Raw genomic sequence first — 22,853 nt, 5'->3', positions numbered from 1 at the left:
CCTCGACGGTGTCTTGTCCCTGGACTATCTGACAGAGTTGGCGAGCCTTTTCTCGGTCAGCGGAGATTGGATCGAACACCGTTCGCAGGGCCTTGACGAAAGCGGGGAGAGAGTGACAGGAGACGGAATCCCTGGCCCATTCCGCGGTGGCCCACGTGCGGGCCCTTCCCGTCAGGTATGAAACCATGTAGGCCACCTTGGAGCGCTCGGTGGGGAAATCTGCTGGGGCCCTCTCAAAATGCATCCCGCATTCTGTAATAAATGCCCGGCTAAGGCCGGGTTCACCGGAGTAGCGCTCTGGAGGAGCCAGTCTGGCACCGTCGGTCATGGGAGCTATGGCAAGGGGGGTAACTGAGGAAGCAGCGGGTGTACTGGAAGTCGCTGCTGGTCCCGCGTTCAAAAGCGAGAGCACGTCCTGCATTTGCTGACCCAGCTGTGCTACTTGGGTGGCGACCGCTCCTCTGAATTCTTCTTGGCACTTAGCGATTCCTCGGATTTCTTTCCCCAAGTCGCCCACTTGCTTCTGGTGCTGGGCGAGCTGTGAGGCATGGGAACGCACTGCGGCGCACAGGTGCTCCGACTCTGCCGAGTCCATGACTGGCCAGTGTGTACTGTCAGGCAGGGGACAAGACGGAGGACTCGGATGCAGAGTCGTTTCTTTCTGGGTTTTATTCCAGCAAGCACACTGAGCAAAAGTACAAATCAAATCGCCTCTTGCGAGGGAAAAGACGTGGCAAAAAGTACAAACAAAAGGTGTCGCACTGAGGCGAGTCAAAAGGCTAAAAGTACAAATCAAAACGCCTCTTACGAGGGAAAACACGTAGCAAAAAGTACCAACTAAGGGAGTCGCACTGGGGCGAGACAAAAGGGCGATGGAGACCAAGGCACAAACAAAAGCGTCGCTCGGTGGCGAGACAAAAAGGAGGGTTCTTACAGAGAGTTCGGACATCAAGGGATCGCTGGTGGTCGGGGCAAGGCAAGACACACTGGCACAAGACAAGGGGAAGACACGGACTAAATACACACAAAAGGGCGGGGGCACAGGTGATGACAATTAGTGTCGATTACGCAGGTGCACACAATCGGGATCAGGGAAGACAAGACAACCAAACACCGAGGAAGGAAACACGAACTGAAACGGAAGGGATGACAAAATAAAACCGGAAGTAAAGTTACGACAATTGACGAGACAAAAAACCGAAAAAATAAACACGACCGCATGACAATAATGTGTTTCTTTTTTTTCAGTTGTTCTATTGCTCCCTGATTGGTCGTGACATGTTGTTCAGTGTTATCAGAAAAGGGGGAAGTTAAAGCATCCATTTGTCAAGGAAGTCTCTGAAATAAGGAAGCTTCAGACTGTCTGTGGTCATGTTTCAACTGCAAAGATCTTGGTTGTTACTAGCTGAATTGGACCATGTTGCTTATCGTGTTGGTGTTGAATTGCCTGAAAACGTGAAAAGGATCAATTCTTATTGAAATTCCTCACAACTGGACATAGTGTAAGTAAAAAAAAAAACTTTTATTCTATGTTTATATGATTCAAGCTCGTCTTCATCGGTTTCATACACCATATACCAATAATTTTGCGCAATGCTGGGTAGGAGATATCATTATACTTCCTTTTAACCAACCATTTGTTTTTGTTATTACTGTATTAGAAAACTACAAAACTATATTGATATTTAACTGTTGTTGATGTTTCTTTTGCTAACCACAAATACATTGAATTTCTCTCAATTAAGAGAAAGCCAATGATTGTCCAGCTTTTTTTTATTTAAAAAAATCTGTCTTTACTTCCCGTGACAAATATTGTTTTGATTAATAATTTTTGTAATGTTTTCTATACGGACACATTTAAGAAATTATTGTTTTACCAAGGAAATCCAATCTGGATTTTGCAACCTGCTATGGGCTGCCCAAATTGGATAGGATGTTATTATTCGGGCCCTTTTTTAAACAATAACTTCTGCTCACAAGTTTAGTGACCCTTTTGTAAGGCGTCAAAGATGTCATTAAGTCACCCACAGAAAACAAGCTTTGTGTTCACCCGTGCTGGAGACGTGTGATCTTTTTCTTGAAGGGTAATTTTTTCAGATAGGTTACACAACAAAGTAAATCTTTTGTGAATGTATAACAATAATAATAATAATCATAATAATAATAATAATACCCCTGCACAAACGCCATGATTTGTCAACTTGGCTCGGTATGACAGCTACGCTTCCCACTGATGATATTCCTTTCCTTTGCCAGCTCCATCTGGCTTTGTTTGAATGGCAAGGGACTTATAGTCCTTGTCATGCATTTGGTCAAAATGATTTTCTTTTTTGAATGGCATGAGGGCAGGGACATTCCATGGAGACTCTCTGCGTTAATGTCAAAATATCCAGTACAGAAATTTCAATGCGTGAATTTTTTGTGAGTATGAAGCCAGTAGCTCTCTGTAATTTACTTAATTAACTGCATCATCTAATTTTGTTTAGTTTGGCATTTGTTTTCTTCATTTGATCTAAATTTCAATTACCACCTGCAAAACAAACTGTATTGTAATGACATTTATTTTTATTTTAGGTGAATTATTTTGGGAGTGGACCTTTTAAAGGCACCCACCATCATTGAGCCAAGATGGCAGACAGAGTGACTAGCCTGCCATTCTTCTATGGCAACATTACCAGAGAGGAGGCAGAGGAGTATCTTCAGCAGCCGGGTACAGCTAGTGGCTTGTATTTGCTACGGCAAAGTCGAAATCATTTTGGAGGTTTTGCCCTGTCTGTATTACATTCTGGCCGCTGCTACCACTACACAATTGAAAGAGAATCCAATCAAACGTACGCTATTGCCGGTGGTAAAAGCCACAGCAGCCCTATAGATGTGATTGACTACCACTCCCAGGAGATGGACGGCCTTGTGTGTCGGCTGAAGAAGCCTTGCAACAGGCCCATGAACATGCAGCCTAAGGTGGGGCCATTTGAGGATTTAAAGGAAAAACTGATCCAGGACTATGTAAAGCAGACCTGGAACTTACAGGTGAGAATCCATTCATGTGAATATTTTTTTGCTTAAGAAGGCACCATCTCTTTCTTGAAAAAGAGGGTCTAAATCTTAACTTCTTTGAGCAGGGGACAGCTCTGGAACAAGCCATTATCAGCCAAAGACCGCATTTGGAGAAGTTGATTGCGGCCACTGCTCATGAACGAATGCCCTGGTTCCATGGAAAAATAACTCGAGAGGAGTCAGAGCCAAGGCTTCAAAATGGCTCCCGTACAAATGGAAAATTTCTGTGAGTATTTTTCTTATGTCTGTCCTGAGTGTTTGCTGTAAATGTGGAGAGAATATTTGATTTAAAAAACAATCACACTGGAAAATACAATCCTCCTGTCATCTAAAAGGGGGTTCGGAGTGTAAAATACAATATTGAGGTGAGTTATACTACGTAATTAGGTAAACATTTGGTCAACACTTGTTATCTTGTGACAGACGCAAACAGAAAGGAATCAACTTGGCCAATGTAGACAGACTTTAACTCCCTCAGAAAATCTCAACAGGATACTGCTTGAGATTTTGAGTATTTTGGGGGGGAAAAACATTGCTTACTTTGGACACTGGCAGGTCAGATGGCCCAATAGGTGGGTTGTGTTAAGAAGGGCATCGTGTGTAAAAACTGTATCCAATTATTACGTGAGTGACTTGCTGTGGGGAAATTTGATTCTTCTTCCAAGAAAATGTTGGTCATAAAATTATTATTATTATTATTAGACAGACAGACATATACTTTATTGAGCTCAGGGGTGTTATTATTATTACCGTATTTTTCGGACTATAAGTCGCGTTTTTTTCCATAGTTTGGGTGGGGGGCGACTTATACTCAGGAGCAACTTATGTGTGAAATTATTCACAAATTTTTACTTGATCATTAACACATTACTTACTACTATAGTTGATCACTTCACATGTTCACTTTAAACCGCATGAGGGCGCACTATGGCTGTGGAATAATTGGTGCCTCACTGACAATGAATTTCATTCACTGACTTCTGGAGTCAAAAGATTTAATGATTTGGAGTGACACAGATGATTCGATAAACTACTTATTTCTGTTATAGTTATTTGATATATAGTTTTTTTAGAGTAGCAACGTGTTTGTTCTTAGACTTGTAGTTTCCGATTGTCTAGCGAGGCCGTGAAGGCCCCAGCGGGGGAGACGGGAAGAGCGATCCAGGGCGCTTGCTTCGAGCACACACTCATATGTTGAGCTCTTGTTTTATGAAATAAAGAGCCGGTTACCAAACCCACGTCTTGCCTGGTACTTTGGTAACGCTACAATATACCGTATTTATTCTAATTATCGCCCAGGGCGATAATTAGACAAGGTTTATATCCAATTGGGGGGGGGGGCGATTAATAGAGAACACTTTTTGTCCGATCGCCAAGGGGCACTGAAATGGGCGATAATATGTATATTTTCCTTATGTAGTATGCAATACCTGCATCTCACTGGTGTTCTTAACACTAGAACAGCGGCTGTTTTGATTTACCTCTAACAGCGGGGTGCGTCAATTGACACTCCATCGATGCGACACGTTACCGTCGCACATCACATGTTGCGCACGTCATGTTATCGCGATCGTCTTGTTCAAGCGCATGCCCCGATAACGTAATTGTGTGAGGATATTGAAGCGGTGTGACGAGGGTAATTGTATCATAGTTTATGAAGAAAAACAATTTAAAAGGGACATTCGACATGCTGTCAAATCAGTCATATTTAAACTTGCGCAATGACGTCGGCATGCGGTCGCGGAGGAAAACGTAAGTTTTGGGGGGAATTTTTAGCAGCATGGGCGATAATTAGAGGTATCAATGTTTATTATTTATGTTATCGCTAAAGCACACTGGGCGATTATTAGAATATGGGCGATAATTAGAATAAATACAGTAATTATATAGTATATAACGATAGTCCCAGCCTCAATTGGCAGTATAAGGGAAGCCCGCGCTGCAATCGGCGGCATTCGGGGAGTCCGCGCCGCAGTCGGCGGCATACGGTGTTTCCCAGCCTCAATCGGCAGCATTCGGGGAGCCGTGCCGCAATCAACGGCATTCGGGAGACCCAGCCGCAATCGGCGGCATTCGGGGAGTCCGCCCCGCAATTGGCGGCATTCGGGGAGTCCGCGCTGCAATCCGCGGCATTCGGGGGTCCGCGCCGCAGTTGGCGGCATTCGGGGAGTCCACGCCGCGATCGGCAGCATACAGGGAGTCCCAGCCGCAATCGGCGGCATACGGGGAGTCCCAGCCGCAAACGTAATCGGCAGCATTTAGGGAGTCTGTGTGCAATTGGCTAAATTCGGGGAGTCCGTGCCGCAATAGGTGGCATATGGGGACTCCCAGCCGCAATCGACGGCATGTGTGGAGTCCCAGCCGCAATCGGCAGTATTCGGGGAGTCGCCGCCGCAATCAGCGGCATACGGAGAGTGACTATAATAGAGTATATACGTAGATCTGTGGAATAATTGGAGCCGCAACTGACGACGAGGCTGACGTCAGCGGCGCAAGTAATTCCGGAGTCAACAGCTGTGTGTGTTTTATTTTAAGTGACACGGAAGACGAAGATTCTGATAGATTTAATGATTTGGAATGACACGGATGGTTCGATAAAATTGTTTATCATTTATTTGATATATCTAGTCTCACATCAGCGGCGCACGTAGTTCCGGAGTCAACAGGTGTGTTTTTGTTTTTTTTAAGTAACACGGAAGACGATAATTACGATGGATTTATTGATTTGGAGTGACACGGATGGTGCGATAAAATTGTTGTTTATATTATTGTTATTTGATATATACACTGCTCAAAAAAATTAAAGGAACAGTTTTTTATCAGGGTATGGCGTGAATTCAATTAGACTTTTCTGATAAGGTTTTGGTCAGGTACGTGGCAGAGGGGGTTGTTAATCAGTTTCAGCTGCATTGGTGTTGATGGAATTAACAACAGGTGCACTAGAGGGGCAACAACGAGATGGTCCCCAAAACAGGACTGCTTTTGCAGGTGGAGGCCATTTCAAGTTCATCCTCTTGATCTTTTTTAACAGTTTTGCCACAAGTGTTGGCTTTAGCTAGAGTCATTATCATGACTGGGAGCATGAGGCAATTTCTTAACCCTCCTGAAGTTGCGCAGATTGTCCAACTCCTCCAGGATGGCACATCCATGCGTGCTGTTGCAAGAAGATTTGATGTGTCCCCTAGGACAATCTCCAGAGCATGGAGGAGATTCCAGGAGATAGGCAGTTATTCTAGGAGAGCTGGACAGGGCCGTAGACAGTCCTCATTCCATCAGCAGGACCAATATCTGCTGCTTTGTGCAAGGAGGAACAGGTTGAGCACTGCCTGAGCCCTACAGAATGACCTCCAGCAGGCTACGGATGTGAATGTCTCTGCCCAAACAGTCAGAAACAGACTTCATGAGGGTGGCCTCAGGGCACGCCGTCCTGTAGTGTGCCCTGTGCTCATTGCTCAGCACCGTGGAGCTCGATTGGCATTTGCCATAGAACACCAGAATTGGCAAGTCCGCCACTGGCGCCCTGTGCTTTTCACAGATGAGAGCAGGTTTACCCTGAGCACCTGCATTTAATCCGCATTTAATCCGATTGCGGATCAAGTTAAACCTATGTTTCCCTCTAGAGATCACTAAAGAAACATTTGGCCCTTGACTTTTAGCTAATGACGCAACGGACGTTCTTTTTTTCCTTGATTATTGTAAACACAAAAAAATGTTAAAATGCTCCTTCTGTAATACAATACACTTATTGTATTACAGAAGGTGGCTGTGGGCCAACTTATATGGAGTTCCTTCCTCCATTCCAACATGATTGTTTGGGACAGAATTCATACCAAAGCAAGTTTGATATCAAACTCAAGATCAAGCGAGCTTTTGCCCTTCTGCTCCACGGGAGGTTTCTGTCCTCCCTGAGCTAGCCTTAGGACACCTGCGTTACTGTTTGACAGGTATGTGAGTGTGAGTGCGATTGGTTGTCTGTCTCTGTGTGCCCTGCGATTGGCTGGCAACCAGTTCGGGGTGTCCCCCGCCTACTGCCCGATGACGACTGGGATAGGCTCCAGCACGCCCGCGACCCCCGTGGGGACTAAGCGGTTCGGAAAATGGATGGATGGACCTGTGATAGACGTAAAAGGATCTGGAGAAGCCAAGGAGAGCGCTATGCTGCCTGCAACATCATTCAGCATGACCGGTTCGGTGGTGGGTCAGTGATGGTCTGGGGAGGCATTTCCATGGAGGGACGAACAGACCTCTACAGGCTAGAGAACGGCAGTCTGACTGCAATTAGGTATCGGGATGAAATCCTTGCACCCATGGTCAGACCCTACGCTTGTGCAGTAGGTCCTGGGTTCCTCCTGATCCACAACAATGCCCGGCCTCATGTGGCAAGAGTATGCAGACAGTTTCTGGAGGATGAAGGAATTGACACAATTGAATGACCCTCACGATCACCTAATCTAAACCCGAAAGAACACCTCTGGGACATAATGTTTCGGTCCATCAGATGCCGCCAGGTCGCTCCTCAGACTTTACAGGAGCTCACTTATGCCCTTAGACAGATCCGGGAGGACATCTCACAAGACACCATTCGTCGTCTCATTAGGAGCATGCCGCGACGTTGTCAACATGCATACAAGCTCAGGGGGGCCACACAAGATATTGAAAAGAAGTTTGAGTTGCAGAAATTGAATTTAGGCAAAATGGACGAGCCTGCCATATCATTTTTTCACTTAGATTTTTGGGGTGTTTATATCCTGAGCCCTCTGTAGGCTGAAAACTTTTATTTCCATCAAAAGATGTGGCATCCTTTTGTTCCTGAGACATTAAACTGTCCATATCAGTATAGATATCCACCATTTTGTGTGTTTGATGTGTTTTCAAAGTGTTCCTTAAATTTTTTTGAGCAGTGTAGTTTATATATTGTTATATGGGCCTGTGGAATAATTTGAACTGCAACTGACGACAATGACTCCGACGTCAGCAGCGCGCCGCACACGCGGCGTTGTTTACAGAAAGGACGAAGGATTCAATCAATGGATTTATTGATTTGGAGTGACACAGATGGTTTGATAAATGTGTTATTTATGTTATAGTTATTTGAATAACTGTTAATGTTATGTTAGGCCTGTTCTCAGCTCCTCGTTTGTGTTTAGCCAGTTGTTGCTGGTTCATATCTGTTGGATTTTGTCAAATAAATTTCCCCCAAAATGCGACTTATACTCCGGTGCGACGTATATATATATATATATACATATATATATTTTTTCCCTTTATTGTGCATTTTATGGCTGATGCAACTTGTACTTTGGAGCGACTTTTAGTCAGAAAAATACGGTATTAATTACTATCAACCACAGCTAAACTGATAATATGGTATCCAATTTCTTGGCAGCTTTAATTCATTGGGATGGGAAGCTTTCCGCCTTGTTGGATCCAAATATTCATTGGTCAACTCCTCAACCCAAACGTTGGATATAAATAATCAAGCATTCGCTCAGTTCCGTTTGAACCCAGAGTTGAGTTAGTTATTTCACACAATTTCAGCTACTTTTGACCCACCAGTTTTAAGAGTGCGACATTCTATTTGCAATATGATGTCATAACATCTCCAACAGCTACTAACCATTTCAAACTCAGTGTGACTGTAAATAGTTGTTTGTCCATATTTTGGACATTATATCAGTTGGCAACCACTTAAGAGTATATGCAGCCTATCGCCCAACAACAATAGTCACCGATGGTAGTGTGGTATATACGCCTGACTTCGGTGCAAGCAGTTGACACTTGATGACGGCATGAATGTGAGTGAGAATAGCTGTCTCTCCCTAAATATGCCCCTTGATGTACTTGCGTCAAGTCAAGGGCGTCTGTGTGTGTACCACAACACCATCATTGACAGTTGTTGTCATTGACAGTTGTTGTTTTATGTATTTACCAACTGCAAAGTAATGTATCCTTGATTGGGTCCTAAGAATGCCTCAAATTTACATCCTGAAATTGTACTTGGATTGACAAATTACAAAGTACAGTATATCACGCTGTTGCATATAGTGGAGTACATTGCTTCCTTTTCTCAAGAACACAATGAGAAGTATTTTTTGCTGCTTGTGCTTCAGTTGAGAAAAGGTTGCGGTTGGCTGAAGAAACATCACACAAACACATACAGGCGGACAGGCGGTTTCCGCTCAGTGCTTCCTGAAATAGCCATAAAAGAGGAAGAATGACGCTACGCAAAGATGTGACTGTTAGATCGTTTATGCCACACACTACGCAAAGCATTTCACTAATCTTTACTTTACCTATCCTAAATATACGATTTGTTTGAAACACATACCTCTTAATCCGACTGGCAATGGAGTCAGACCAGAGGTGTCAAACTTATTTTTGTTGTGAGTCACTTTGTAGTTATGGGCCTCCAGCTTCCCTCCTTGAGTAATTATGAAGGTGAAACCAAATTAATATTTAATTATCTCATCTTATTATCATCAACAAATTGGTGGCTTACTAGTTTTTAAATCAGAAGTCAAGGATTATAGTTTGTTAAATAGTTGTTCAGGTTACTGTTAAAAGGCTGACAACCCTTTTTTGTATTATCTCAATGTTATTAAATTATTACATTCACATTCCCAGGCATAGTGTCAAATAATTTTGACGGTCGCTTATAAAGTACCATGGTTTACTTTTTGTATGTTGGAAATTGCTTATGGAAGTGAATGTGTGTGCACATGAAAAAAAAAATAGGATGAAGAAAGAGGTTTTAGTCTAGGTTTTCAAAACATGCTTTACTATAACATTCATAGTCATATCTCCTTCCAACTGTGTACAGAGTAAACTGTATTGTACAGAACCCAAAAAAAACCAAGAATATAAATTTGACATTTGAAACTGCTATCAAATAAAAGCAGGACAATGCAAGTTTGCATGACATCCTAAATCTATTTGTAGATTTCACAAAAAAAAGAAATCAGGAAAATCAATGACTTGCACTTGGAAGCCTTGGTCCAGTTGGTATGGAATTACCCCAAAGCTTATTTTGATTTCTTGTTCCATTCCTTCTCTTGACTTTATTCTATCTTCAGCATACGGCAGAGGGATGTCAATGGATCCTATGCTCTTTGTTTATTACATGAAGGAGAAGTGATGCATTACCGCATTGACCAGGACAGAGCTGGCAAGCTCTCCATTCCAGATGGCAAGAAGTTTGACACCCTTTGGCAGGTTCAAACTATCTTTCTGATTTTGTATAATATTCTCGTCGATATCAAGGTTTTTCAATGTCAAAGTATTTCATCCATTCACAAATGAATGTAATCAAAATTGTATATTTTTTCCTTAACATAAGAAATGTTATATTACTTTTCAAAAACAGCTGACTTTAGTGTTAACTGTTAGCCATCATGGAATCATGCCGGTAGGAAATACCTCCCTTTAGAGGTTTCAACATGCGAAAGCAAGCATTTGTTTTTATTAAGGACCCAACAAATGTCATTCTCTTGTTATATAAAATGATCATTAGACTCTTTCTTCACACCAGCTGGTGGAACACTATTCATATAAGCCAGATGGCCTGCTGCAAGTTCTCACGGAACCCAGTCCACGACCTGATAGAGATACAGGTACAAACATACATATACAAAGCTACTCTAAACACGTCTAACAAATCATGATATACTGTTTACAAGTACCCCTGTTCCTAGATCTTTTAGGACAGCCGCTGCTACCACAGGATACATCTGGATTTGCTTCTATATTTGTAAGTTTTATTTGTATGCTGTGCATGCTTTTGGTGCCATTCATACATTTGCACATATTTACAGTACAGGATATTTGCCCCCGACAAGTGAAAGGGACACCAACTCAAAACGTTTCTTTCCAATAAAATAGTCGATGTGGCCCCTGCTAGTCTAAACACTGTTTTTAATTGATATTGTGTTTGTGGAATATAAATTAAGCAGCAAAACTCACCTGTTTTCTTTTGAAGCCATTTCAAAGGGCGGTAATATTGCTACATTCTGTCCATTGAAAATGACATTACAGTTGCTTGGCACAGGTAATGAACAATTATAGCTCAGCTTGCAAATGTCACATGACCGAATTTAGAAAACAGATGAGCAACAAATTGGTTGTTACCTGAGCCCTTAAGCAATTTGACGTCATTTTTAGTTAACTCCAATTCTGGCCTCCCTTCACTGGCTCCCTGCTCATTTTAAGATTCTTTTGTCTTTAAAAGTTTAAATGGTCTTGACCCACCTACCGCCTCCACCTTTATGTACCTGTCCCGTTCCCCAGGTCAGTGAATCAGACGCTACTGAAGGTAGTGAGGACTAACAAAGACTCAGAGGGTATTGAGCTTTTTCCATTGCCAGTCCACCCTTTTGGAATGACCTCCTGTTTAATGATAAGCCCCTGCACTGTCCATCTTTTTGTAATAAAACACATTTTTATTCTTTGGCTTTTTACCCAGCATGGGTGTCTTGTTTAGTCAATAACCAGCAGATCAATGTCAACTTCAGTGGCGTCCTAAAGGAAGACTCTGAAGAGATCCAGTATTTGATTGATTGATTGATTGATTGATTGATTGATTGATTGATTGATTGATTGATTGAACTTCATTCATCCCACAGCGGGGAAATTCACTTGTCACAGCGCATATGAGTGCAAGAATAATACAAGTGCAAGAATAAAACAAGTGCCAGAATTACAAAAAAGGGTAAATAACAGACAAGGACAAACACAAGTGCTGCTAGTAGAGATGAAACATTCATTTTATCAGGTGGCATGCATGTTGTAAAGTCTGACAGCAGAGGGAATGAAGGACCTGCGGAACCGTTCCTTCCTACACCGAGGGTGCAAAAGTCTGCAGCTAAAGGAGCTATTCAGGGACCACACAATCTCATGGAAGGGGTGAGAGGTGTTGTCCATGATGGATTTAAGCTTAATCAACGTCCTCCTCTCACCCACAACCTCAATGGAGTCCAGGGGACAGCCCAGGACAGAGCTCGCTCTTCTGACCATCTTATTCAGTCTCCCCCTGTCCCGGTCAGTACTGCCCCCACCCCAGCAGACCACAGCGGAGAGGATGGCTGAGGCCACCACAGAGTCATAGAAGGTCCGGAGGTGAGCCCTGCACACACCGAAGGACTTCAGTCTCCTCAGCAGGTGGAGGCGAGTCTGGCCCTTTCTGTACAGGGCGTGGATGTGATCAGTCCAGTCCAGTTTCTTGTTCAGGCGAACACCCAGGAATTTGTACTTCTCCACAACCTCAATGTCCGATGCCTGGATGTTCACCGGGGTGAAGATGGGTGCTGTCCTCCCGAAGCTCACAATCAACTCCTTCGTCTTGCTGGTGTTCAGCTGAAGCTGGTTGAGCTCACACCAGCTGACAAAGTCCTTGATGACCATCCTATATTCCAGATCGTTCCTCTCCGAGACATATCCAACAATGGCCGTGTCGTCGGAGAACTTCTGGATGTGGCAGTGAGCGGTGTTGTGGGTAAAGTCTGCAGTGAACAGGGTGAAAAGGAAAGGGGAGAGCACCGTTCCCTGGGGGACACCTGTGCTGCAGCGCACCACGTCGGACTCACAGCGATGTAACCTCACATACTGCGGCCGGTCGGTGAGGAAGTCCGTTGTCCATGCAGCCAGGCGCTGGGCCACACCCGCCTTCTCCATCTTCACCCTAAGCAGTGACAGCTGGATGGTGTTAAAAGCGCTGGAGAAATCAAAGAACATGATCCTCCCAGTGCTCCTGTTGTCCTCCAGGTGAAGCAGTGTTCTGTGCAGTAAATAAATCACTGCATCGTCCACCCCAACACCAGGTCGGTAAGCAAACTGCAGGGGATCCAGCTGCGCTCCCACTAGTGAACGCAGGTGACCCAGAATGATCCTCTCCATAGTCTTCATCAGGTGGGAAGTCAAGGCAATAGGCCTGAAGTGGTTAGGCTGCCACTGTGTTTGAGCTGTTGGTTACTGTGATGAGATAAATGCAAAAGAAGGGAAAAAAAAATCACGAAAATGCATGTGTTGATAACTTTGACTTTATGACACGCATAGATAATCTCTCTTTGTGTTTCAGCAAAATGCAGCAGGTGGGTTTCTTGCCAAAATCAAAACTGTTTCCATACCTGGCCGTCAAAAGGTGACACTAACATCTCCTAGTGTACCTTTGCATGTAGAAAATTAGTACACAATTGAAGCCTATCTACAATTTACAGAGCAAAAAAAGTGTTGAAGTAATATTGTCGATCAAGCAATAACATTGGCTCAAACTTTTAACATACTTTTTATTTGTTAAAGTATGCTTTGCGAGTAAATTGGAACCATACAAAACGAATTCTGATACATTCATTAATCTGTATGAGATACAGAATCCAACTCTAGAAGTTTGAAAAGAAACCTGACAGAAGAGAACAGTTTCCTCTTTTTTTCACGGACCAGAACATGTAATTTTTTGTTTGTTTTTGTTTTATCTGTGCATATCTTTCAAATCATATCTCATGACCTCAGATCCGTGGATCTCGACATGAAAACAAGGAATCAAATAATTCCAATCCCTATGAAGCACACGTGCCAATCAACAATCGGGTAGTCACCAAAGGTTTGTATTTGTGTCTGTAAAATGATGTTTACACTCAATTTATAATAACATTTCTAAGCCTGTTTAATCCCAGTTCTTTCTAATTAACTCAATTGCAACACAACCATTAGCAGTTGAGTAAAATATATTTCTACCCCACATTAGCTATTTGAAAAATGACAGCATATCATTGTACTGATTATTTGTACTGGTTATTTTGTTGTGGGGGGACTAAACATTTATTAAAAAACACGAAATGATTCCCTTGCTGTTGTCAGTGCAAGTTATAATTCTGACTGTTCAATTGATAATAGTTAATGTTTTTTTCTGTTAAGAGTCCTTGCCGATGGACACACCAGTATATGACAGAACGTATGCAGACCCAGATGAGCTGAGGAGTTCCACCGTGAATAAAGAACAGCTCATCTTGGAAAATGAAGAATTAGGTTCAGGGAACTTTGGTACAGTCAGGAAGGGCACCTACCAGACAAAAATGCAAGCAACATTTTTGATACATAATTGCTTTTCTTCTTTTACGGTATCTCTATGGCACTTCTGTGATGTATTTAACAATATGAAGATTTTTAAGTTTTCAAATCTTAATAATTTTGAAATGTACTTACAGGTGAAACAAAAAACAGCTTAGACTCCATTTTCTGCAATAGGCTTCAACACACCTGTGAGCCTCAAGGATAAAGCGGTTCAGAAAATGGATGGATGAATTACCAAATGAAAATTATTCAATCCAAATCCAAATCTAAAAAGCATTGGCTGAGCTAGGATATTTTTTGCTTGGTGGGGCCATGAGGTAGTGGAGGATCCACATGAAAAAAAAATTACAAACCCTAAAAAAAAATATTTTGAAAACGCTAATAAACAATCAATGTTCAGTACATTGAACGGGCTAAATAAGGAAAAAGCTTCTCGGAAATAAAAAAGTCAACTATCTGGGCATCTGGGGGGTTCAAACAGAATTTTTTTTGAGGGGGGTTATTTGATTGGTTGAGGAAAGAGTCCCATTGCTAATGTATTTTGACTTACATCACCCCTTACGATTTGATTTCTCAAGACCCTGGGCGGATTAGATTGACATGGCAACACAGAAGCTGAACTTTCATTGGACGAAAAATAATACACACATACGGTAGTGAAAGCAGTCTTGCCTAGAGAAAATCCACTAAATTGATATTATTTCATTGAACAAATATTATAACTTAGGTCACAAATGTAGGCCAGTGATTCCACTAGTATTAAGTAGACCAACACTACTGACCAATCTTTCTTCTGTATTAGGACACAGCAGCCAGTTGCTGTCAAAATCCTGAAGAATGATGACAATAGCACATCACTGCGGGAGGAAATGCTGCGAGAAGCAAATGTCATGCAGCAGCTGGACAATCCTTATATCGTGAGGATGATCGGTATCTGTGATGCAGAGAGCCTCATGCTAGTAATGGAGCTGGCTGAGCTGGGGCCACTTCACAAGTTCCTACAGAAAAACAAGTGGGTTTTCTCCTTTGTATTCTCAGCTTGCTCATTTTGTAGACAAACCAGGGTAAGAAAATGTTCCTCAGTTTATTTTCACATTTTGTTTTCATACAACATGATAAGCAGAAGATACAGTTTACCCAGTGGCGGGCCGTGCATTTCACACCTAGGCCTTAAGTAGTGCTCCGTCTGAATCAATCCAACCCTCAACTATTGTATGGCTATAAAACTTCTACTGCAGGTACAGCTGCGACATAAAAAAAAGCATAAAAAATAACCTGATGAAATTGCAATATTATTTAGGAATATAGCAACATTTTACTCACCCAAAATCCTGATTATTTGTACACAAAATCCTTCCTCCTTTCTTTCTTCAAGAAGATTTCAATTACTCTGTTGTGCAGATTATCCATGCATTTTAGTTTCATCAAAAAGTCCTTTTCTATCGCCATCGAAGCTAATGCTGAAAATCGAGCCTGCCCTGTCGTATTTCTGGCATATGTGTAAATCTGTGTTGCTCTCAGCAATGAGAGAAAGAAGCTCCTCATAGGTTCCTCTGTTTTTGGCGCTTTCATCGTGCCCCTGAAATGAAAGTTCCTGCTTGCCTAAAAAAATTAGGATTTGTTCCCCCCCTGTAACTTGGGCTGGGAAGGAGGCAACCTTTCCAAATTTGCCACACTGCTTGAACAGACCCCCAGAAGACAGAAAAGAAGCCAGTCGATGTCCGGGACTCACAGTTTTAAAATAGGAGGGGGGTACAAATTCTCAAAGGTTGACATTTTTATAGAGTTCCTGTTAGAATTTTTATCCCCCCTCCCCACCACCTGTCACTTTGCTTGGGACAAAGGGAGCCTTCAGAACTGAAATTCTGTCTCAATCATTCATTCAAATCAATTCACTCAATTCATTCTCATTATGAATTTCATCACAAAACGTGCGTGGCTTTTTCTTAAATGAACATTTTTTACATTGCTGTAGTGTCAACATTTAATTATAGTCATTTTAATGCAAATTAGCTAATGCAACAATATTAAGTTGCTTTGGAAACACCTGAATAATAAAAATTGATTAATGATGATCACAATGATGGTCTCCTTTGTAATATACTATACTCGTTGTAGCTTGTAATGCTCCCCAAAAAGTGGAGCTCCTTTGCATCGACATTTATGCAAAGAGCTCACATAATTATATCATTGCTTTTTGGTGAAGTGAATGAGTGTTCCGTGATTGGTCTTTGAACGCACCTCGTGTAAACGGCAGAACGCGAATGAACTGAACTACAGGGCCCGCGGAACTGATTGTGAAGGCCTCCAGGCAGATTTCGTTGACCCTGGCAACAAATAGTGGCTGAAATGTGATTGGTTAAATGATTAAATATGAAAATACACATCTGGAAGCAGCGCAACCAGGGGGCTCGCAATGAAAGGAAACGGACAGATCATTTGGAATTATTTAATACGTATTAAATACATTTTAAATAAATTTTGTCCATGAATACGTATTAAATCAATACGTATTTAACATCAGTCTGTTATTCAGATATTTTTAGGCAAGCAGAGAAAGCCTTGCAGGCCCTGACGACCCACCACTGAGTTTACCAGTACCTATACCAAAATATGAATAATCCTTCACATCGAGATCTCTTTGCAATTATTTTGGCAGACATCCTAACCTTTATTTTCCCATGTTGCCCCCCCACCGTCTGCAATCAATTCAAACCTGATGAATGAATTCATTTACCAATTAAACATCATTTTGCAACTGTAATAAGTTTTGATTGTTCTTGCACAGGCAAACAACCATTGCCAACATCACTGAGCTTGTGCACCAGGTGTCCATGGGGATGAAATACCTTGAGGAGCATAACTTTGTCCATAGGGACCTTGCTGCCAGGAACGTGCTGCTTGTAACACAGCACTATGCCAAAATCAGTGACTTTGGTCTCTCCAAAGTGGTTGCAGAGGACCAGAACTACTACAAGGTAACTGCTGACTTTGGAGGGAAATGAAAAAGAATAGTCTTGCTTATATTGACTTGACTGACAACTATTCTTTATATTCTAAACAGCATTTAAATAATGGTGAGCTTGGGTGGGGCATTACTGGGGGAAAAAACGACATACTTCATGCACACAATAACAACGCAAATTTTTTAAAATGTACCGTTTTAATATATTTTGTATGCATTTTCCAATCATTTGAAGTCATAACTAATAATGGTAATATTAACTACTATATTACTATATTTTAATAGCACTATAGTATCAGATGCGCTACCCTGGCATTATTCAGGGATTCTGATTTTAAATAAATCTGGATACAAGAGAATAGCAAGATGCAAGGATTACAAATTTAGAGACATAACTCCAACATCTAAGTTAATCTTTTACTGTACTATAAAACCCACAAAGACAGGTAAGATAGGCTAACTTCAAAATTTAGCTCAAAATTGGTAAAATGTAATGCACCATCATAAGCAATTGAGAATGGTTTCTCAACTATTCATAAAAAAAACAATGACAATGATGTGTATGTTTCTCCAGGCAAAGGGACATGGGAAGTGGCCGGTGAAATGGTACGCTCCCGAGTGTATAAATTATTTCAAATTCTCAACCAAAAGTGACGTGTGGAGCTTCGGGGTGCTCATGTGGGAAGCATACTCATACGGCGAGAAGCCATACAGGGTATGAACTATTGTATATCCTAAATGGTACTGCATAAATGTAGCTATAGAAAGATTCGTATTCCAGGTGCAAGGTGTGACATTTCTTCCCTGCTCACAGCAAGCCTGAAATTCACAATTGCTTGTGATTCTGAAGTTTATTTTGCACAAGCATTCTGCTCCAAGTAACCGTTCGTCGACTTGATTTTGCCCCTTCTAATCTGATTGTCATATTTTTCACAGGGAATGAGAGGAAATTGCGTTTTGCAATTGATTGAGAGTGGAATGCGGATGGATCCCCCATCAAACTGTCCAGAGGAAATGTACAGCCTCATGATGACTTGCTGGACATACGAGTAAGTGACAAAAAAGTAATTTGACAGGTAATTTGAAGGTTGGAGTATCAAGAAAATGTGATACTCTAAAAAAAAAATTTGTTTGTAAAATGCAGTAATTGTATTATGTCGGCAAGCCCAATTTGTGCGCATCATGTGCAACTAAGAAACAAATTGTCTTAATTTGAAGATGTTCCATTAAAAAATAGTCTTTTTTTTTTTTTTTTTACAGGGTGGAGAAAAGACCTGCATTTGCTGTCATTGAACAAAGACTGCGGCGGTATTATTATGACATTGCAGAATGAATAGAAACACAAATGTTGTGCTAATATAGAAATTTCATCGACTTAATTTCAAGATCTGTTGATTTCATACTGAACTATTGTATAGTAAAATTAATAAGTAATACATTTTCTGCTTCTGCAATAAAATTGAATAAAATCACAGCACACCCCAAATTTAATTATTTGTAATCTCTATTATTGCCAGAATGTAGCAGAAAAGCAGAAGAAATTCCGTGCATCCATCTAAGCTTTATTTATTTAAAGGAGACATCTCATGGAAAATTAAATTTTTTTGCTTTTAAAATAATTTTCTTGTGTATTTGGAGTCTCCAGGAGTGTAGAAAAGTGTAATATATCCCTCCAGAGATACTTTTATGATTTTATGATTATGGAGGGTTACTTTTTACACCGTTCAGATTTCTCTGTTTTCCATTATGTAATTGTATCTATTACATCACATCCGTTGGGGAGGGACAAACCAAACAAGGGAATGGGTGTCACCAAACAGTTTCTCAAATCCGCTATGTTTATTACTTGGAGAGACCTTTGTAGTCCAAACAACTCAAGGATGCCGAAGTGGAGAGATCAAAATGTTCTGTTGTTGGATGCATCAATCCAGACAACTCATTGAACTATCCCCCAACATCAGAACCTCAAAGAAGTACTTGGTCAAATTTCATTTTTACAGCAATGTTCCTACGACTGTGGGCAAAGTCCTGCTTGTTCAAGTAGTGTTTCAGAAATCTTTTGTTAGTATAGAGGATTCCCCGAAAGACTTTGTTTCGTTGATGGTTCAGTTCCTTCAATCTATGGAAACTACGGACACAGTAAAGCGGTAAGCTTGAGATGACACAAAATTAATACATTTTACTTCACTTTAATAATATTGCGTGTTTATGCACTCGTTTTCATAGGATTGGCGTCAGTCTTTCTGCTTATTTTGGAGCTGTACGCTCTATGTTTTCACTTGTAAGTGTATTTTGAGTAGTTGTATCAGATGAATTGCATCGAAGGTGCCGTATTATTCTTGGGGAGCACAATAATGTGTTAAATGCATTCGAGCAATGCTTCTCGCTAACGCTAGCATGAGCTTACATCGTAGCTTGACTGCAGTACTTGTTTGCAAGACGTTCATAAATATTGTGAGGGGATTTAATTTATTACGCGTTATGTACGGATGTATGGCCTAGTCTTCTGTCGTTGACATGTTTTATCCATCTATCCATCCATCCATTTTCTGTATCGCTTTGTCCCCTCGAGGGTCGCGGGTGTGCTGGAGCCTATCCCAGCTGTCAACGGGCAGTAGGCGGGGGACACACTGAACCGGTTGCCAGCCAATCGCAGGGCACACAGAGACGAATAACAATTCGCACTCGCACTCACACCGATGGGCAATTTGGAGTGCTCAATCAGCCTACCAAGCATGTTTTTGGGGATGTGGGAGGAAACCCATGAGGACACGGGGAGAACATGCAAACTCCACACAGGGAGGGCCCGAGGTGGAATCGAACCCGCACCCTCCTAACTGTGAGGCGAACGTGCTAGCCAGAGCACCACCGAACCGCCTGACATCTTTTAATCAATCAAAAAGTTTGCGCCGCAAGTATACACTACCTCGGCTAAAAAAAAAAAGAAAAAAACTACAACTATGTCGCTCGGAAAGGGAGGTGCACGTCTTACGGACTGGAGGGTGTGAAGTATCTCATTTGCATTTAAAGAGACTGCACCAAAAACAGCTTGCTCTGAGTCGCATTTCAGAACAAGTAGAAAAGAGGGACCTGTGATGGTATCAAAACGAGGAATTCAGACAAAAGTATCGCTGTTCCTGTTTATGTAGACCACAAATGAGTTAAACGTAAAACAGTAGAATTAATTACCGTGATATGTGGGCTTTAATTGAAGTGCAAATCGCAACATAAAAAGGAAAAAGTAACAGCAACAAACGACAACAAAAATACCCATATACAAAAACACCACCAATCATCCAGACTGCAAATAAAAAAAAAAAAAGGAAAATGTGGGGGAGATACGTAAGACTCATTGCTAATTGGTGGTTTTGTTTTTTGTTGTTTTGTTTAGATTTATGTTTTTTGTAGTCTTTAATTTGGTGTGGTGAGATCTTTGCTTTGTTCTAGAGCCCCTGTGGCTTTCTTTATCCTTCTGGCTCTCTCTGAGACTGTGGAAAATAAATGAGTACCGTAATTTCCGGACTATAAGCCGCGACTTTTTTCCAAAATGTTGGACCCTGCGGCTTATAGTCAGGTGCGGCTTATATAAGATTTTTTTTCGGGATTTTTGTGATGACTTGATCACTATTACTCTTAACACTATTATATACAGTAAAAGCTACAAAACAAACTCTTAATGCTTTAAAGCAGGGGTGTCAAACTCATTGTTTTCGCGGGCCACATAGCTTCTTTCGGACGGTCGTTATGACTGTCAACCCAAATAAATGTCTGAGCACCTCATATTATATACAGTAAAAGCTACAAAACAAACTGACAAATAACTCGTTTTCAAATCAGACGAGTAAAAACTGGTCAAATATTAAAAAAAAAGATATTAAAAGTGAAGACAATTTGCAATTCTAGTAATGACACGAATTTGATGCACAATTTGTCTTCGCGGGCCACATAGAATGATGTGGCGGGCCGTATCTGGCCCCAGGGCTTTGAATTTGACACCTGTGCTCTAAACCCTTTCTCTTACTCTGCCATATCACTCAGAGATGACACAAAGCAGTGGCGCTGTTTGGACCATCTGCATTGTATTAAAACCCAATCAATCAGCATTTAAATTCAATTCTTCTGACATTTTGCTCACCAAAAACAAGTTGTAATGAATGTGAACTTTTAATGCATTTTATTCAGAAGGTTACTTTGAACCTTAAACGGCGGCGCGGCGTACTTATGGATTTTTACGGCCTCCGGTCTCCAGGGAGCGCTCTAGCAGGAAGCAAGAGCAAGACAGACGAAGAAGAGATAATGCGCCGAAGAAGACGTGATCGTCTCGCGCACCACGCGCACCCGCATTCACACAAAGACAGGAAGTTTTTATACACAAACCGTCATTATGGGGGATAAAAGAAATGCATATGATGCCGCTTTTAAGCTATACGTGTCGCTCGCTAGTTTAATGTAATTTAGCGCTTCGTGTATGAATAAGATTAGCATGAACAGACCCTCTTCACACTCGAAGAAATGCATAAAACCGATGACGAAAGAGACTGAGAAAGTGTGAGGCGAAGGATATCTAACGCTATTCCAATCGGACACTAAGGAGGAAGACTTCGATGGTTTCAGTGCACAGGAGGAAGATGAAGACGGCTCTTTTTTTACTTTTACTGGTATGTTTTTTTTAACCAGCCCTGTTAGTTGCTGCTGTGTTACCGCCGCGTCTCAGTGATTTTGCTGTGTTACTTCCGTGTTGCTGCGGTATTTCTGCCGCATCACAGGCAGTGTTTGGAAAGAAATGTTAAGGTATGTTATTAAAGCTTTAAAAAAACTTTCTGTGTCCAGTCTTTCTTTGCTAATAACTCACGTGCACACTTCCGCGTTGCTGCGGTACTACTGCTGCGTCACAGGCAATGTTTAGAAAGACATGTTCAAGTATGTTATTAAAACGTTAAAAAGGCTTTCTATGTACTGTCTCCCTTTGTAAAAAACTCGTGTGCACGTGCGTCTTATAGTCCGGTGCGGTTTATGTAAGAAAAAAAATGAAATATCCCTGAATTTGAGCTGGCGCGGCTTATAATCCGGTGCGGTTTATAGTCCGGCAATTACGGTATTTAATTCACATTAATTACTTTGTCAAATTTACTCATGAATTAAAAGATGATGGTATTTTGTAATATTAAGATAAAACATTTTTTTTCACAATTGTTTCACTAAGTGTGCATCGCAAGTGCTTAATGTGTAACATCTGTAACCAATATTTATTGAGCCATTCAGTAGACAAACCAGTTAGCTGAACGCCACATATACAGCCAAAGTTAGCTTGCGGAATTGCTGGCTTCTGTCTAGCCAGAAACAGAGCTCCACATTGCATGCAGATTGCGCTCGCTGAAATGACCGATTTGAGTGTGTCAACTTCTGATGGACCTTGAAAATTTCAGGGCACCCACAAACCTAGTGAAAATATGTAGTGTAGAAAATAAATAGATGGCTGAATGGATGACCTTTGAAATTTTCAGAGTACCTGAGCTCCATTTCGGGTGCTGACCCTCTAGCCAACTGTGGAAGCATAAATTAAGGTGCATCATCTTTGGATACGTGTTGGCGAGCTTACCCCCTGGAGGTGGACTTGAGAAAAAGATAAATCACGGTAACCCCTATAGACTGAAATTAAATACATAACGACATACAAACAATGCAGCTTCCTTATTCCCTCATAAGTGAGCCATACAGAGCCTAATCATCAAGATACTATATTTAAAGATTTCAGTGGGCATAAGTAGAG

The 22,853-nt window shown here is 41.5% G+C and overlaps 1 protein-coding gene across 1 annotated transcript; it reads left to right on the top strand.

Moving 5' to 3' along the window:
* The first annotated feature begins 1,318 nt into the window (after nucleotides 1-1,318).
* On the top strand, nucleotides 1,319-18,574 carry syk (spleen tyrosine kinase). Its single transcript, XM_088391299.1, has 14 exons — nucleotides 1,319-1,502; nucleotides 2,575-3,030; nucleotides 3,123-3,283; nucleotides 10,131-10,269; nucleotides 10,586-10,667; nucleotides 10,749-10,804; nucleotides 13,127-13,189; nucleotides 13,558-13,648; nucleotides 13,963-14,122; nucleotides 14,921-15,130; nucleotides 16,907-17,096; nucleotides 17,658-17,798; nucleotides 18,020-18,132; nucleotides 18,344-18,574. The coding sequence occupies exons 2-14, from the start codon at nucleotides 2,629-2,631 to the stop codon at nucleotides 18,414-18,416; spliced, it is 1,881 nt and encodes a 626-aa protein (XP_088247425.1). The 5' UTR covers nucleotides 1,319-1,502; nucleotides 2,575-2,628; the 3' UTR covers nucleotides 18,417-18,574.
* Nucleotides 18,575-22,853: the final 4,279 nt, after the last annotated feature.

Source organism: Syngnathus floridae, chromosome 12, assembly GCF_059516105.1.
Source record: "Syngnathus floridae isolate MCC-2025c chromosome 12, RoL_Sflo_1.0, whole genome shotgun sequence".
Lineage (NCBI taxonomy): Eukaryota > Metazoa > Chordata > Actinopteri > Syngnathiformes > Syngnathidae > Syngnathus > Syngnathus floridae.
This window is presented reverse-complemented; position numbering and strand designations above follow the sequence as displayed.

Excerpts from the sequence above, each read along its gene's own strand:
- syk (XM_088391299.1), top strand. The coding sequence starts at position 2,629 with ATGGCAGACAGAGTGACTAGCCTGCCATTCTTCTATGGCAACATTACC. Across the intron at positions 3,284-10,130 it reads CGTACAAATGGAAAATTTCT|CATACGGCAGAGGGATGTCA; the intron begins GTGAGTATTTTT and ends TTCTATCTTCAG. Across the intron at positions 13,190-13,557 it reads CCATACCTGGCCGTCAAAAG|ATCCGTGGATCTCGACATGA; the intron begins GTGACACTAACA and ends TCATGACCTCAG.